General features: G+C 37.8%; 1 protein-coding gene across 11 annotated transcripts in view; it reads right to left on the reverse strand.

Moving 5' to 3' along the window:
* The window catches only part of MAST2 (microtubule associated serine/threonine kinase 2), a 227,590-nt gene that overhangs the window by 158,379 nt on the left and 51,143 nt on the right, over positions 1-18,068 (reverse strand). For 6 of the 11 annotated variants that reach the window (XM_087733138.1, XM_087733139.1, XM_087733137.1 and 3 more), the window contains exons 2-3: positions 14,158-14,305; positions 10,306-10,448 (exon numbers count right to left, since the gene is read on the reverse strand). In XM_087733138.1, coding sequence (XP_087589264.1) covers positions 10,306-10,448; positions 14,158-14,305 — 291 coding nt within the window. Of the gene's footprint in view, positions 1-10,305; positions 10,449-13,746; positions 13,817-14,157; positions 14,306-18,068 lie in introns of those variants that run through there. The other 5 variants (XM_087733142.1, XM_087733141.1, XM_087733143.1 and 2 more) reach the window with 2 other exon arrangements.

Here is an 18,068-nt window from a genome sequence, read left to right on the forward strand (position 1 = left end):
ATTTTGAGCAACAGTAAAATTGTAACACAATACACAACTCTCTAGCTTTTCTGCTAAGATTTTCAGACCAGTAGTCCACAGCCCAAAGAATTTACAGCGGAGAGGGATTAAGGAGGTCACAGTAGAAGCATACTTGTGCACAAAGCAGTCCAAATTCACAACTTTTCTGGCTATCATCAAATAATAAGAACTGATTTTTACTGTGGGGAGGGTTTTTTCCTGTTTTCTGAGGATAGGGCAAGCCACAGAGAAAAAGAAACACTTCTGGAGGAACACAGGAGGGAAAGGAGAGCTTAGGAACATCAGAACAGGCAGGAGGGATCTTAAGAGGGATCTCACTCATGCTAGAGAGAGCACAGTATGCAAAGCTGCGAACAGGCAACCAAGGTTAGCAACACCGATGAAATGCAAGCAGTAATGAACATTCTGACCTTTGTCTTCAACCCTTGGATTCTTGACACTGTGATAAACACACCATGTATTTTCCTTGGCAACAGCTCATCCATTAAATTAGTTCAATTACAAATATTTAGAAAATTTGAGATGCAAATTTGCCAAAAGTACCGCTGGTAACTATTTGAAACAAATATGTAACAAAGTATCTAACTAGAAGTCTTTATGTGAAAAATTTAGTGCATGCACTCTAAATTCGTTTGTGTAAATAAATCACATAGCAGTATTCTCTATATTAAAAGGTACGCAAATGCTTATTTCTCATTTTGAGTGAAGACAAATACAGAAACCATGTTAGATCTGAAGTTTCATGTTTTATTTAAACTCCAAGGCAGAGAATTTTAATTCCAAGTTTCACATAATAATTTGTTTTCATGGACAAATTATGAACCCTGCCATAGGAGTTCATCATATAACTACTTTTACTGTCACTATACCGTAGGACCACATTAAAATAATGAGGTTTGAACATTCATATCTTCAATTAGAGCTTTGTGGCTTCAAGCACTTAAAGAACAAATGCTGCCATTAACCTAGACCTTACCCCTCAAATATGCACCAAATATATTAAGAATGTTACTGAATCATGAGGTCATTGTGAAAATATAAGTCTCAGTGGATTCCATCACAAAGCAAGATCTTGAGGATTTTAATAGGATATTATTTAAGGTATAAAATTAAAATCTCTCATTAAGTTAAATCAGCTGTTGAGATAACCTATCAGGCTCAAAAATATTTTAAAGGTTCTTTTAGGTTAATTACATTTCACATCCTTTTATGACAGATCTGAAACCCTGCACATCTTTCAATCCTCTATTATAAACATTACCCCCTTGCCAATAACTTAAAGTTCACATTAACACACATTTTTGCATACTCACACTACAGTCTCAACATGACAGCGTCTTATATTCATGATGTACACAGAATCTTTCTCTTTTTTTTTTAAATGCAATTTTTTTTTAATTGCAATGAATAACAAAAGCAAGAACCACCTCAGTCAGTTGTTCCACACTATTTACTAATAAAACAGCTTAGGTAAGCTGGTTTGTTTTGAACACGTAAGGCACCCTCTCAGCAAATTTTGCACTATACATACATAGTTGGCCACAACTGCTTTTAGCGAAAAAAATTCTGATCAATTCAAAATGCCACAATACAAGAATTCTCCTCATCTATTCCTATAATAAACAAAGCTTTGAAAAAACAGCCTGGCCATTATTTATCCTAGGCTCTGTTCGCAAAGGGAAGAACTAAAGATACTGACTCTAAATCAGGCTTGCTAGTGTAATAATGGTTATTCTGACTTCATACCTCATGTTCTCACAGCACAAGGACTCTGCAGTTCCCATCAGGTAAGAGTTTAAAAGTTGCAATTCCTGCAGAAATGCTCAGGTTAGAAAGAATAACATAGCAAAGCCAGGTAAGAGATCAAGGCATTCCCTGGCTTTTGAACAATTGACTTTAAGATCTAAATATCTTTAACACAGAAATCAGAAATAAGAGAATGACACAGGCACAGTATATACAGCAACTGCAGGGATAAGTTATTTCATAGCACTGTCCATTGGAGCTTCAAACATTTTCCAAGCATTAATAAACTGAGCCTTCTAGAAAGTCTGTGAGGTATGCTTTACTCCCAGTTCTACTGATGACCACGTGACTTAATCTCTCTGTATCTTAGTTTATCAAAGTTCAGATATCAGGATTGTTGCGTAAGTCTCAGGCTTTAGTACTGTGTTTCACTTAAAAGGCTACACTTATCTCTGCCAAGAGATTTCACCTCTCCCCCTCTAGTAATCTCAAGGTAATAAGGACTTTAGATTAACTCTTAGGAAAGATTCTGAGCTGCAGCTGTTTGGAGGTGAAGCATATAAATCACTGTATTCCCATTTTCCTCCAAGTGGTAAAATAAGCAATCACTGCATCTCTGGAGCTGAAACTGTTTGGATGGCTGGAAAGACACATTGCATGGCTTGGATAAACCAAAACGATACAGTACAGGAAAACATACCAAACAAAAAACAGCAGCCAAACATGGAGGGTTATGCTACCAATTTCCAGAGCATCTCCAAAGCTTTTGCTTAGTCAAAGAGTTATGGGGGATTTTTATAGATGTCCTAAAGCTCAAAAGTTTGCAGTACTGGTACAAAGTAGTTTGAAACTTAGGCAAAGTATTTCATGTTTAAAGGCTGATCCTCCTATTATCACATCCTAGGAAACAGTTACCAGAAGTGTTACTAGACACAAAAGGCAGCCACATTAAAGTACTAAATGCAGGCATCTCACACTGCCTTTCTATGGAAATACCTGCCAGAAAGCACCAAAATAAAACAGCCAACTTTTGAATATTTTAAATTGAAAAACACAATTTTTATTGTCTACATCAGTATGTTTTTATATAGCAGTCAATAAGAACCACAGAACACACTTATGGAACAAAGCCTCACTCGGTGACAATGCGTGTTCAAGACAGTCTGAATAATTCTTTATATTTTATCTTAAGTTCCCCACAGCTCCCCAGGCAAAAAAGCTCATTTCCCCTGCGCACTACCACAGTTTCTCACTTTACACTTACAATAGTGCTGCTGTCAGGAACAGAACTGACTGCATATGCCAAAAATCAATTCAACATATTCATAGACAAAAAAATAGCACGCAGTATCTGAAGATAATGAGAAGTGCAATCATTCAAACTGACAGTCTAGTGCCTAACAATTATCAGAAGGCAAGTTTTATGAATTCATATCTCCTACGATGACAAGCCTCAGGTTACACAGAAGGGTGTTCAAATTTTCTTTCAAGTATGAAAATCTCCTTTGAGCCAATGAGTCCACTCCAAAATGGAATTCACTTAAGTTAAGTGAGTAAAAAGATGCTGACTGTGTTTCAGTAATATGCTGAAGTTTCTTCAGAGCAAGATGCTGACTGTGTTTAAGTAATATGCACAATATATTAAATATAACTTTAGTACAGAATTTATCGCAATTATTTGCTGTTCTTTACACGGATACACATGAATTATTCAGAATGAAGTTTATTAGTGAAAAACCTGATCAGGACTATCAGTTTTGAATGCCACAGTGAAGTGTGTGTCCTGAATCTATCATGAAAACACACAGAATTATAGCATACGCATTTTAGTTTTCCTACCAGAGATACCTTACAGCTATGACAAAGGTAAGTCTCTGCAAGTGCTCTAAACACCGCCCAATGCTCAAAATTTTGCTCAGAATACTTAAATATGTTCAAAGAAGCTCTTCTGTAGTTTGCTTACAATGTCATTTACTTCTTTGCAAAGGCCTTATTCTCCACTGTTCCACATTATCAGATGCAAATTCCTTGTTCTTACTTTCAAGACTTATCATTCAGCTCACACCAATACGTTCAGCCCTCTGTCTAGAACTTGCTCCCTACCTCTTCCTCAAACCCGGTCCCTTCAGACAAACGCAAGCTTGGACACTGCTTTAGTTCTTCAAGCAACACTCATCTTCTATGTCCCTCCTCATAGCCACATCTTCCAAAACTGATAACATGCCCAAACTCTCAAAGATTCACCCATAGACTATGCAGCATAAGAAAATGCATATTTTTGATTGCTATGCATAAACTTAGACTTCGCATGGTCTTAATCTGGAAATCCACTTACTTCCCATCTCAGGTTATTACAATTACAACTGCTATTTTAAAATGCAATTTCCATGCCTTCATACAGTAATAAAATCCATTCATTCATACAAAAATATGAAATTCTACTTGTACAGTCAAGTATTGAAAGTCCTCTACTCCCTAAAACAATCTATGGTCTTCATCAACTATAACTTAATGATTATTCTTAGACAAAAATATCTTCAGCTGTATTAGCAACATTTAAATAGTCAACATGTTACCACCTAAAATACAAACTAAAAGTAAGGTTATCAATGACAAAATATTTTGGGAAAAGGGCAGCTGCGTGTTTCAGAACACACAAATGTAAATGAAGTTTTCTCATCAGATTCACGTCTGCTTCTGTAATAAGTACCCAGTCTATCAGCAGGAGGTAGCTCTATGCACAACTGGCATTAATAATTTGTCCCCCAACTAGTATTGTATTTTTCAATAAAAAGACAAGAGATTACAGCTAATTCCTTTGTTAGGAGGCAGAATTCTAAGCTCTATGCACTCACCTTACTGCCAGCATACATATTGAGCAGAAAGGTGGAGTGTGTGGTGGAAGATCAGCTATTGTGCTTTGCAAACTAATCAAATACCTGCTAGTCACTACAAATCCTATTCCTTCCAAGACCTCATCACTGTGAGATTAACAACCACTACCCAGATGCCTGCATAAAGTGGAGATCCTAAATAATAAAGGGTAAATACATTAAAGCACTAGGGACTAAGTAAGAGACTCAGAGACAGAATTTTCTTTTATAACTAGGAGGGGGGTTGAAGGAGAGTATGAAGAAGCTTGAACTTCCAGTTCCACTGCACTTCATCAGGCCTTTTGAATTATTAATTTCTGTACTGAATTGACAATCAACACAGAATTAAGGTCTGCTTTAGCTATAGTCTACAGAAAAACACCTCTAGCTCTTCTTTAGGTTGGCCCTGTACTAATGCTGTCATTTTGTGTTGAAAATGCAATTCACTATACTGAGACCTCCAGTACTCCAGCACCACCTAGCAGGCCACAGACCAAAACGCAATTAGGCAACACAGCTTCTGACCCAAAAATTACAAACAACGATTTATGTAATTAGCTCCAAAAAATAATTTAAAAAAAAAAAAAAAAAAATCTTATTTTCTTTATAACTATCCCAACCATCATCTCTCTGTTACCAGAAAAAGAATGTTGCAAACCACGGTACAGTATTAAAATATGAAGCTAATTCATACTCCAGAAAAAAAAAAAAAAAGGGGGGGGGGGGGGGCAGATTATTAGCAAGTAGTTACTGTGGAACATGATCCCAGAAATAACATGCCTGTGCTGTAGAATCACTAACAATTACCAGGATCTCTAAAAACATTTTACAAAAACTTACCTGGATCTTGCAAGTTCAATTATTTCTGTCAATTGCCACAGGCCCACCAGCAGATGGCCGACCAGCACCACAAACACCTCAGCAGGCTTTTTATAAAAACTAGCAATAGGATTTAGCTTTCACATGAATTTAAAGGGAATTACCTAAGTTGTCTCACCCACAAACCCAAACCTGTAGCCAACTAGCCACTCTTCCTGGTAGCCAGGAATGATACAGATTTGAAGTACATCCTTTTTGTAATGAAGAGCAGAAAGAGCAACCTGCACAGGGGAAATGCACTATTATAGGAGGTATATATATTAGGTACAAATTATTCTATTCCTGATATATCTAAAACTAAGTAAAAAAGCAAAGGAGTAAAAAATTAGAAAATCAACAGTAAATATTCTCTCCTATGTCTAAAACGCACACCCCACTTGGACATCAAAGACAACATGCCACAGTGTGAAGTCCGTCTCAGTTACCGTGTTTCCGATACACGCTTCCCTGCAGAGCCAAGGACCCACCATCACAAGGACAACCATTTTCCCCGTTCCACTCTATTGCCTAATCCATACAGCTTTGGGGAACGAAATGTTCAGAATAAATCTGAACAGGCAGCGTCACTGGCTCAGTGTTCTTCAACACAGGAAGTTCTTCAGCTTGTTAGTTATTTCAAGTCTTCACATTGGAGCCTTTCTATCCTCCAGATCATTATTCAATTTTTTATTTTTTTTTTAACCACTTCTAGAACACCACCAGGGAAAGGCGAACTATCTGGCACTCCCTGTGACAGCAAAGAATACACAATTGTCTCATTTTGTTTTAACCATTACCTTACAAAGTAAATGTAAAACCATAAGTCATTTGAAATTATTCTCTGAAGAGGAGACTGACCCTACAAGGAAATCTTGCAAGTCTGGCATCAGAGGATTAACAGAGCACCAACTGCTTAGACAGCAGACTTCATCTCTGAAGATGACGAAATGGCTATGACCATGTACCATGTGGTACAGAATATAAGGAAGAAAGTTTACACTAAAGACAGAACTGCGACCACCCAGACAGAATCTTCAATCTCATTTTCAAAAATTATGTTCAGTTTTTTCAGTTCACGGAGTATAGAGAGTTTCAGTTCAGTACTGGGAGCACCTTAGAAAAGTGAAGTTTGTAAGAATAAAAAAATATCAAAAAATAAAGGTTCAAAATCTCTTTCACACAAGTATCTAATTTTCCACTGACAGGCTTCTTCAAATGTTTTCCCATCACCCCGGTTGGCAGAAGGACCATGCATGGTTTCTTACTCTTGGAACATCTCAAACTTTTCTGGGCATTAGATAGTGAGCAATGCATGTAAGATGTAGTCCCAATTAATGGGAAGCACACTGTCAGATGTTTCTTTCATGAAATGCTGGAGACAGTGCTTGAGATGCTCTCTATAGGGGGTGAGGGGATGGGACACACACACAAAAAACCCCACATCTCTCTCCACAAATGTAAATATATATTCAGCATTAGTGTAGTGCTCCAGTTGAACAACCTGTCCTTAACAATAAACACAGGGGGAAAATCATCCCTTGCCCACCCATAAATGCTCCAGTCCTGGAATATTAACATCTTACAGCATTGCTTCTGGCAATCAATTTCACTCACATTGAGTTTTGTCAGAATAAACATTTGCAAGAAAGATACTCCTAATCTACGTCTTCTACAACAATCACAACCTTCTCTTCACAAGCTCTTTTTCCTTTCTAAAATTAACCCTGATGCTTTTCATGCCTTCCTTCATAAGAGAATGCATCTGTATTCCTGATCATTCACATCAGCTGCCTTCAAAATACAGTCCAAGTTCTAACTCTTTTTATGGCAGGGTGCCTGCAGATCGAGATTTCAGATAAATAAACCTCCAGACTAAGTCATAAGAGATTTTTCCACATTATTATCCTTCTGTTCCTTAAACATACACTTTATATATTCTCCCTGCACCCCCAGTTTTTACTATATTTGGGTCTTGAGTGTAGAAAACACCACCGAGATGCCCACAATGATGCTTTATGTCTTTTTTCTCCAATTACTTCCTTGGCTATCTTAGGGATTTAAAAGTCTTAAGTAGGACGCTCCCCACCAGAATTCAATCTACTAGGATCAGAGCCATCCGTCTTAAGAGTAGACGATCAACTGAAGGTCATCCTCTGAAATCCTCACATATATTTAGAAGGCACACAGATCAGATCAACATCTATCACTCCACGATGACAGCACTCAGCATTCAGCCTGCCCTGGCTTCTTTCTCAAGTCAAGGATCTAGTGGCAACCGCTATGCAGACACATTAATCCAGACTATCGCACATGTACGAGCTGAAAGATTCTAACAATAAATTGTGCTTACGTAGTTCAGCATGTTAGAATTTGATGTGTTTCCAGTTCTTGAGTTGTTGCTCATAAGTGGCCTAGCTATCAGTTCCGTTTCAGAAGCTGCAAACTAATTTCTATAGATTTGATAATGTTAATTTATCTTTTTGCTTTGCAAATACTTTCGAAGTTGAAAAGAAAGCAATTTAAGCACAGCAAACAACCTGTAGGATTAGTAGTGGTTAGAAAGTAAAAAAAAAAAAAAAAAAACCCACACATTACAGTATGCCAGCAAAGCAATTTAGCAAAGGAAAATCCACTGATACCTACAGTGCCAAAAGGAGGGAGCAGAAACAATGCACATAGCTTTGAGTCTTCTGCTTTTCCTGTACCACACTCCCACTTCTCTCTAGCTATCTGCCTATTGTATTATAACAAATAATGAAAGAATTAAATGCTCTAGCAATCAAGGCTGGCACATTAAAATGACACTCTGCATTACTGAAACTACTCATCTCTTAATAGAGCTATTCTTCAAAGGAGATTAATTATACTTGCAAGAGACCTTTTGCTATTCTAATTTGTGAAACATATTTCAATACCACAAGCATATTAAAATAGCTGCAAACATGTAACTAGCTCCAAGATCCCAGGACTCACTGCATTTAATTAGGTATTCATCTTGTGACCAGCTCTTTAGTCATTGCTTTAGAAACCCACTTCACTTAAATATTCTTAATTTCTAGGCTTAATTAACTGCAACTGTAATTAACATACAGCCCACCATAAAGTATACAGAGATAGGAAAATGACCATATATTTCAGTACCATCACAGAAGGACAAATACTAGACCTATGGCTGAATTTCTCTGCTTTCATTAGAAAGCAGAGGATTTTAAATTATTTTAACATAAGTTATTGGCATTGCATCTCATATCAGAACATCTGACAGACAGCACAAACACTGCCATGACAAACTGGAAATAGATCATATTAGTAATATGCAAATTGTAACACACAACACATCTGCATCTCGCTGAATTGTACACAGCTGTTAAGCAACAAACTAGTATTCCAAACTAAATATCTGAGAACTAACGCTTTGTTTTAAAGCACAATTATCTTCGTTAACTTAAACTATGAAGCTTCAAGGCATTTGCCTGCCTCTAAAGAACAGGCCTGTATTTTAACCTATTACTTTTTTTAATCCCCATCAGATAAATACTTAGATGCCAAGTTCACATGAGCATTTTCCCTTTCTGTTGATATAGTGAAATTATAACCACTGCTAAGAACAGAAATTGAAGGCAAACACTGAACAGGCACCAAACTAAGATAAAATAAAATTAAATCGAATCAGAAGAATTTCAATATAGTAGCATGTCTGAAAATGCTAAGACTACAAATACTCCATTGTGAAATCAAAATTAGTGGTAACGCAAATGCATGGCTTTCTGAACTTTAAAGGTTTAAGTTTCTTTTCATAGCCTGGTGGTACCAAACAGTCTAGGATCCCCCAAAAAATTCTAAGGGCTAACAATCTAAGGGCTATATCCAAGGTACACCCTTTTACTTAAGGGGCCATTCCTTCTAAACAGCCTTACAATGTAATATAAATGTACCCAGTTACTTGCAGCTCTATAAAGCAGTGCACAGCAAAATTCCCTCATTTGAGTAAAACTTGTTATACAGGCAACTCTATGGAAGTTCAGCAAAAAAAGCTTCTAGCTTTACTTTTAGTCTACTATTTACCAGCTATTTCCGTTGCATATATGACTGCTCACAAATAACTGTATTTTCCTACTCGTGTTTTTCTTCTTGCACTTCAGTGATTTTAGATATCTAGAGGTAATAAGGAACATCTACAAACAAAACATATGTTCCTTTTGGTTTGCAATTCACTCTTGACTACAGCCATTCGAGTTTCCCCCCCCATACACAATATTCTCTTCTTAGAAAATGCTAATTTAACAGATGCAACATTCTTCAAAAATATGTTCACTTTATCAAAACCTTTTGACAGAAACCATGCAGAAGAGCAGATGTCAGTTCCAGTTCTTCAGTTCCTTGGACAGTTATCCCTTTCAGCTTCATCCCCCCAGCTATTCTTTAGGGAAACAGGCAGAGGTAGCTACTCAGAAAGCTCTTTCCCAATTAAACTTGTTTTAAATGGTCAAGTACCCATGCTCATGTCTCCCTAGACTTCCAGTGATATTTTCTTTCAGGTATCAGGCAGCTTAAGTAGCATTGAGAAGCAGCATCCCCAAAAAGAAATTATGCTTCGCACACACATTTTTTTTCCTGCTTTTTTTCAAAAGCAGGATGAACATATTCTCCTCTTAATTCAACCTCTCCCCTAAAAAGAGCCCACAGGAACAGAATGTTGCTTTCACTGAGCAGGAGCAGGGAAAGCAAGGTAAAAATTAAAGCACAGGATCACACCGCTTTTTATTTCTAGCGCAAAATCATCACAAGTATCCCCAGATTCACTCACCAAACCAGCAGTAAGTGAAGGAGCAGATTGTCCTAGGGACTGATTTCTCATGCGGACCAGGTTTGAAGTATCTCCAGGTGGCTGCCATATTGTCTGTCCCACTCCACTGTGGACACTGTTTGATAAGGGAAGCAGCTGTTTTCCTTTAAAAACAAAAGCAAAATACTATCAGCTTGTTTTTAAACAAGTTTGCAAGTTCAAAATACAATGCTGAAAACAAATACTGCATGTGGAGAAAAAGCTTTTAATAAAAAAAGCAATTTAAAGGTTTTGGTAGGTTAGAACTTGGAAAAGCACACTACCTGTGAATTCATTATGTTTGATAACTAAGTATTTCCAAAAGATCTAGTTTACAGTATGAGGTAATGGGTAAATACAAAACCTTGCAGAAATAGACTTCTACCACTTTATATCTTTCTATACTTCACACAGCTTAAAGAGGAAACAATATTGGCTGCCAATTAAACAATTTATTGCCCTATAGAGAGGCAATGTTAATGTTGCAAAATCTCTTAAGTATGATTTTAAAAATTCTTATGAAAATGCATTCATAATTGTAAAATATTACCTCTTCTAAATAGCTTAGCCATCTAGAGATCCCCACTTTCTCCTACCATTGGAACATTCAGCAGTAAATTTCATGCAACTGTGATCAGAATATAGTATGTTTAAATATTGTTTTGCTTTGAACCATGGATGGGTATTTTCTGTCTAAAAAAATTTCACTCTTCAGCAATACCATATTATCTTAAAAGAAAAATATTCTGTAGCTTTCCCAAGTCTCCCTTGTATCTGATTGGTTAGTGTAGACGCTGATCTCCCATGCTACACACACAAACAGTGAGAAGAGTAGTTCCTATCTCAACAAGTTCACACCATTGTACTTCACCGCAGGGAAATACAGTAATAATTTAAAAGGATCTGCTTAATACATTTTTTTTTCCCTAGTCAATATAACACTCCTTTTTTTAAAAAATGGCAAGCAGTAAATTTCCACAATGAGAAAAGAACCAAAGTCAAAGTAGGTCATATTTTGACTATCAAGCTTGACAGTTTCCTTTTATGTACAATGTCATTCACCAAAAAAAAAAAAAAAAAGGAGAGAGAGAAGAAAGATAGTCTTGCGGTTAAAAACAGATAAGTGAAAAAGTCTGTAAATCTGGGTTCCATTATTAGCTTCCAGATGACTTCCTCTGTAACTTTGGTCAGTCAACCTCTGTACTTCAGTTTCACCATCTGCAAAATGGGAGTGAATAATACCTCTTTTCCTTAAAATTAGGACTTCGAGACTAAATTACACACACCATCTTACAAGCCTGGTGACGACAGTCGCATTCAACGGTTTATTACATGCTCAGATACTACAACAGGAATCACACGGGACTAAGACTTTTGTTGCAATAAGTAGCAGGAAGAAGTCTACATCTTTAATCACATACACTGTAGAAAAATACTTTTCTCTCAGAGGTGGCAAGCTGTTTTACAAACTCAACTTCACCTTAGAGTTAGATGTGCAATATTACATTTGATACATAAAAGCAGCTACAATAACTGGAAGACTGTCACATAATGTGATTAGCCATAATGCCGGGGGGGTCAGGAGTGGGAGTGGTGTCTTTTTCTTTTGTCTTTTTTTTTTTTTTTTTTTTTAAAACTTGTTTATGTTAATTTTCTGTGAAAGTTAGGAGCAATGGGCCAAGGAAACATTACTAGAATGAGTCAAAGTGTATGAGAGATGAGAAGGCTCAATTTTGGTTAGCAGAGACAGAGCATATCAGTGCCTTTTTCCCAGTCCCACTCAAGCTGCTTACAGCTGTGGACATGATTTTCATGGTTTGCTCATTTTCAAGACTACGTGTAAATACAATGACTCCTCTTGTCTGCAGAGATCTAAAACTACAAAAGTGTACATTGCTATATTTATCTCAGTAAAACACTAACAAAGATATCCTATAATAGCAATTCAAATCACATAATTATCTAACAGTTCAAAATGCCAGTGCTTGAGAGCAAGAATAACATTATTTTAATCTCCATAAGATACCGTTATCAACATCTCCTTTTAGTTCCACAAAATCTGAAACCAGGAAGACAGAATTCCATCAAGTCAAATCTAAACCCACCGGTCTGCATGCACAATCATCTACACTCTTTAAAATTATTTGCTTCTGTTGCAAAAATAAGGTGGAATTATTTTCAGGATAGAGCTTGAAGCTAAAGTCTTTCCCTGCCATGCCTCAAGTCCTACGCACATTCCAAAGCCCCACATTTAAAATATGTATCTAAACACCTCTTTATCCAGTTGGGTCAAACTGATCTTGTAGGGGCTCTTTTCCCCTTCCTGAACCAGGCTATAGTAGATTGAAAAGTAATTAAGATGAAGCAACAAGTTCTGGAGAACATTATCATTTCAGAACAGAAAATCTACAAGAATGTTATCTCCAAATAGAAAAACTAATTTTTAAAAAAGAAACAGAACTTCTCCATTTTTCCTGCTTCCTCCTGTTTACTTTTCTTTGCTTACTTCTACTCAAGGAAAAAAACAAAACAAAACTACCCAACAAACTACAGTAATATCTTTGGCCATTGTAATCAGCCAACAGCTGTGTAGTTAATAAACTTCTGTTGTCCTCTAGCAATTAACCTACCTCAGAGAACAAACTTACACAAAACATTATGAATGTTTCCATTTTTCAGAAACAAGCCACTTATTACAAATAAAACATTAAGACAAGGCCAAGCCAAAATAAAGCATACGTACTTTACTGCTTATTTAATTCTATTACAGCTAGCACCTCAAACATTAAAATATTTATCTTCCCCTGATAAAGGGCAGAGGGACCAGGACTGGATGTATTTTCACAATCCTGTAAGTCAAGCCCATGCTGCTGCCAAAATGAGTGATTTCACCCTCTTCCTCTTCCCCTCACACCCGAGAGTTTCCAACCCTTCTTGTTCTTGCACTAACATGCAAATAGGCAAACAGTCAGCCTAATTAGGGAGGAAATGGGCTGCAAGTTAACCCTACAGAACAACAGTGGTATTCAGGCAGATCAGCTATTTCATTCTAGACTGATCATGCAGCTCTATATGTTCCAATGCCAGCATCATAGACTGATACCAGCTTTAAACAATTGTGAAACCATCCCCTAGCCCACATACAAAGTCTTTGAAAAAGAAAACTACTGAGCTTGGTCCTCCATTTTTTGGCTAATTACTAGACTATGATCACTCCATGGTTCTACAGTTGACAAACTGAAGATTGTGTTCACAATCTGAAGATTGTGAAGATGAAGAAGGTAAAGATCATGTTCACAAGAAAAAGCCCAAACTTTATACAAACTGAAAAAATATCTAGTTAGGAGGTGAGATTTTTACTTTGAATCACAAACACCTACAGTGCTTTTGAAGCTAAAAAAGAAACTAAATAATAATTTGAACCTGATATAGAAGTCAGCTTCCCAGTAAGAAATAACATGGCAAAGTAGGCAAGCTTCCAGCCAGTGCTGACCTTAAAAGTAAAAGAGGTAAGAATGCATCATTGCATTGCCTGAAGTTTCACTGCTCCCTTCTTTTAACTTTGCACATTAAGTCTTAGCTTGTAACTTTTCACTCTGGGCAATATACAGAATTCCACTCCAAATCCAGTCTTTCTTTTTCACTCTTTTCGACTAATACTTCTTTTTGTATCTTTCTTTTACATAAAATTTTGTATGCCTTCCCAACAAGAGGTCACCTCTAGTTTTAAAGAAACAACTTATCAGTATCTTTTATTACAACTGTTATGCCAAGAAGTAATACTGCATCTTTAATACTAATGAATTGTCATATGGTCTTTACAAAATGGCATACCTGACAAAGAACTTGCCAAACTACCTCTTCGTAACTTGCAGTCATCTTGACTTAGCTGACGATGGAGCTTGGTTTTCCCAGCAGATGAAAAGATGTCAGGATTGCTGAGCTTCCTGCAACGTAATGGAGTGGACTCTGTTATCATCTCCTGTAGAAGAAAAACAAGAAGGATTTTGTTAATGACAGCTAAGTATCTGTTTTCTGAAACATACAATCTCCACAGCATAAAAGAGACTGTTTTAAAAAAAAAGAAAGATGCGACCACCTGACACACACACAAAAAACCTGCTTAAAATTGTAAATCCCCCTCTTTCGTGCCACATATCTGCACAGAAAGCACATCACAAGATCCCAGCCAAATAGGGTCCCTGAACACTATTGCTGTAAGGAATATCATTAATAATAGTCAGAAAAAGGCAATGATGCTACAGCAGTTATTTGCTCTTACAGTAGGTAGGAAAAGAGGCTACTGAAAAATCAGGCTCAGCTTTGGTTCCAAGCTATTTCCTGCTAAAGCAAAGACTATTTTCTCTGAATTTCTTGAATATTTATTCCATCCAGTCTATGAGTAATATACCTATAAAGAAACTGTTGCAATGTCTAATTGCAACCCAAAACTCCTATTATAAGGTACAGCTCTACTACAAGACCATATGTATCACTAAATAATAATTAGGATAGAGATCATCCTTTCTGTAATGTCTTTGTTATTACTATAAACAAAATTAGACATGTATTTGTCAGAAAAACTCCCACACATGTAAATTCCTTTCACAGCATACAGCAAACTTTCAATCAACAAAGCAGTAGGTAGAGCAGTGGCAAGCACAACCACAATGCTTTCCTCATGCATTTAGTTGTTCTGGAGGCGTCAAACCCTCATTTCACACCCAAAGAAGAATTACGAGCATAGCTGTCATACATGGATTTGAAGATAATGTGACACTTTCCATTATAGCCTACATAGATGAACTTGGTCACGTCCTCCCTTCTCTGCAGTAGTGCAACATGTTCCACATGTCTTAATGGATTGCTCCATTTTATTTCAAATGTCTCTCATTAGCTATACAGCAATTCAAGCCATGGTTATCCTCATAAAATCTCATCTGAGGCAGAAAATAAACTGAAAGGAACACTTTCCCTGCATGATACATCACCACAGGTTTTAACATAGTTTTAAATCATGTTTAGATCAAAAATTAATCTACCAGTAGTGGGTTCCAATTAAAATTCGCAGATTCCAGTCAAAATCTATTTCTGAAGTCATTAATTCAAATCTATTCAGTCTACAGTGTTATGCCTCAAACTGCCAAATGCAGACCAGGACTACACACTAAAAACATCAAGATTTTTTTTTTTTGGGGGGGGGGGGGGGGGGGGGAAGAAGGGAAGGACATGAATAAAGTGGTTTTACATGGAAAAAAAAACTTAATTTGGATTTGAAATAGAATTCCCACTTAGCTCTGAGTCACTCATTCTCAACCTTTCTTAGACCCCGATCTCCTTTTAATCATTAAATCTTTTGGCACCTCACAATAGTAAATAACTTCGTTATTTGTTTGAGGGACAGGAATGCTTTGCTCCACATCTGTTTCGGTGGTGCACCTTTCACAGGTTGAGAGGTACTGTGCTGATACAATTTCTCCCTTTGGTTACGGTTAGGCATTCAGTCACCGCACTGTCTAAACCAGATCAAGAGAGAGACCTGGGTAACTTAAAGTAGGTCAGTTCACTTATCCAATTCATCACACAGCTGCAAACAGTTGTGTTGGTGCAAGAATGGGGAGAGGCACGAAAACAAGTGACCTGGGGTAGAGAAAACTGCTTGATCTGAAACCTGCTTTAATCTTAAGGTTCCTCATATACATCTTGGAGCAAAGAACCTCACATTTTCATTTGCCTCTGACCTTTTCCACAAAGGTACTGAGGACCTTCATTTCCAGCAGCCTATACTTCTGTTTTTCTGTCATTTGGAGAGCTGAAAAGACATCTACCACACTTTGTTTGTACTTAGGAGAAGCTAAGTAATTTTAAATTGTGACATTAGCAGTCCCCCAGCATATCTCTGAAAGCTGCAGAGGCCAAGGGCAGAAAAGTCTTTGCTGTTTCTATCTGGGATGGCAGAATGTGGTTATATATGTATGCATGTCTCTAAGCAGACATACAGAAATACACACACATGCTTTTAAGGTGGCCTGCCCTAAATGCCTAGAACACCTAAAATCTGTCATGTTTCCCAACTGTGACAGTCCAAAATTACCATACTAGCTACTTCCATGAAACTAGTCATAGCTCTGTTGAAAGGCCCTACGCACAAGATGCTACTGGTCATCCCAGCAGTCCACGCACTCCCTGCTTACATAAATCCCTAGAAAAGCCAGCTGGTTTCCCCACTCTCACCCTGCACCGGCCATTGCCACGATTGTCTTGCCTTCACCAGTGCACTGAGGTTCCTCTAGGAAGGGGAAGCACAGCCCTGCTTGTCAGGCTGATGCAGCAACTGGAGCTGCTCTTCCACCACGCTCAGCTGAGTCGGGCAGGGGGAGGAAGAGGGCAGGCAGAAGATACAGAGCAGCCAGTGCCACCAGAAAGGGTACCCTGCCCTCCTGGCTGCTGCCTGCCACTCCCCAAATACATCTGCACCCGAGACAGAAACAGAATACGCCCCTTACTTAAACCGTGGCTTTGGGGCACCCCCTTTACGTCCTGTTCCTCCCACCCAGCACAAATGCCAGAAAAGAGAATTTGGGGAAGAGGATACAGGAAAGAGCATCGGGGAACAGGGATGAGGCTACAAGGAATTTCCTCGGCTGCTTCTTTGCTGCTACTTCACTTTCAGAAATATCTCTCACATCTTAATGATGGTTTAGTGTGACATCCTTAGCTTGAAAGGTACACCTTACCTCACCAACAAATGTCCAATAAATCCAGTAATTTTACTCCAAGTCAACAATTAATTTAACATCCAAATCAACAAAAGGAACAAAACTCAGCACATGTAAGAAGACAGGACTTTCTCTTCGTTTGAAAGAGAAAAACCAAGGTTTTCTGCTGCCTGCAAAAAATTCCAGCAGAACAATACTGCACAAAAATAATTTTGAGATTATTTGTATTAATAAGAACACCCATCAGCAGTTAAAGTTGAAATTTCAAGATTAGCATGAAGAAAAGTGTTCTCTGTTTGTTCAAGGTTTTGGTTGTTGGCAGTTTTGGTTTTTTGGGGTTTTGTTTTGTTGGTTTGTTTTGGTTTTTTCCCCTCAGTGCACATTCACCTCTCCTCCAACACACACACACACGTCTCACCTGCCTTTCTCAACGAACTGAAACTAAAAAAAAAAAAATTAATTCATTCGGGGCGCTAAAGTAAGGAAAGGCAGTAAAGTCAGAAACAAAAGTACTCTTAAGTCATGTTATAAGCAATTTCTGTATTTTACATCTCTTTTTTTCCACCCAGTATATAGACACTCACGTACCCCTGCTAACCAAAGAATGTGCCCACTTCCCTACCCTTCCCCTTTCCCCTCTATGCAGAGTCTCTTCTGATCAGTAAAAATAATTACAAATTCTTAGTATTTCTTCTTGAGTTACAATACCCAAGCTTTTTAGATCTGATAATATCTAAATCAAGAGTACCCCAGCTGAAGGAGCACATGGAGCACCAACACAGAAGGGCACACCTACTCCTACCACAACATCCGCTCAGCTGCGACATCCTGCCGACACACACCTTTCAGGTCAACCCAACGGTACGTGCTGCTTCTCCAAACGTCATTCCATATGCACTTCTTCAACAGCCATCCCAGCTTAAGCAACTCCTCCCCACCAGGACTTATACCGCAAAGATACGAAAGGAACAGTAGATAGGTAACAGCTTCCCACACCCACTAAGGAATCTAGGCTGTCGTTCTACA

The sequence above is a fragment of the Nipponia nippon genome, unplaced genomic scaffold (genome assembly GCF_047370975.1).
Source record: "Nipponia nippon isolate SJK-2023a ecotype South Korea unplaced genomic scaffold, ASM4737097v1 scaffold_5, whole genome shotgun sequence".
In the NCBI taxonomy this organism is placed as follows: Eukaryota; Metazoa; Chordata; class Aves; order Pelecaniformes; family Threskiornithidae; genus Nipponia; species Nipponia nippon.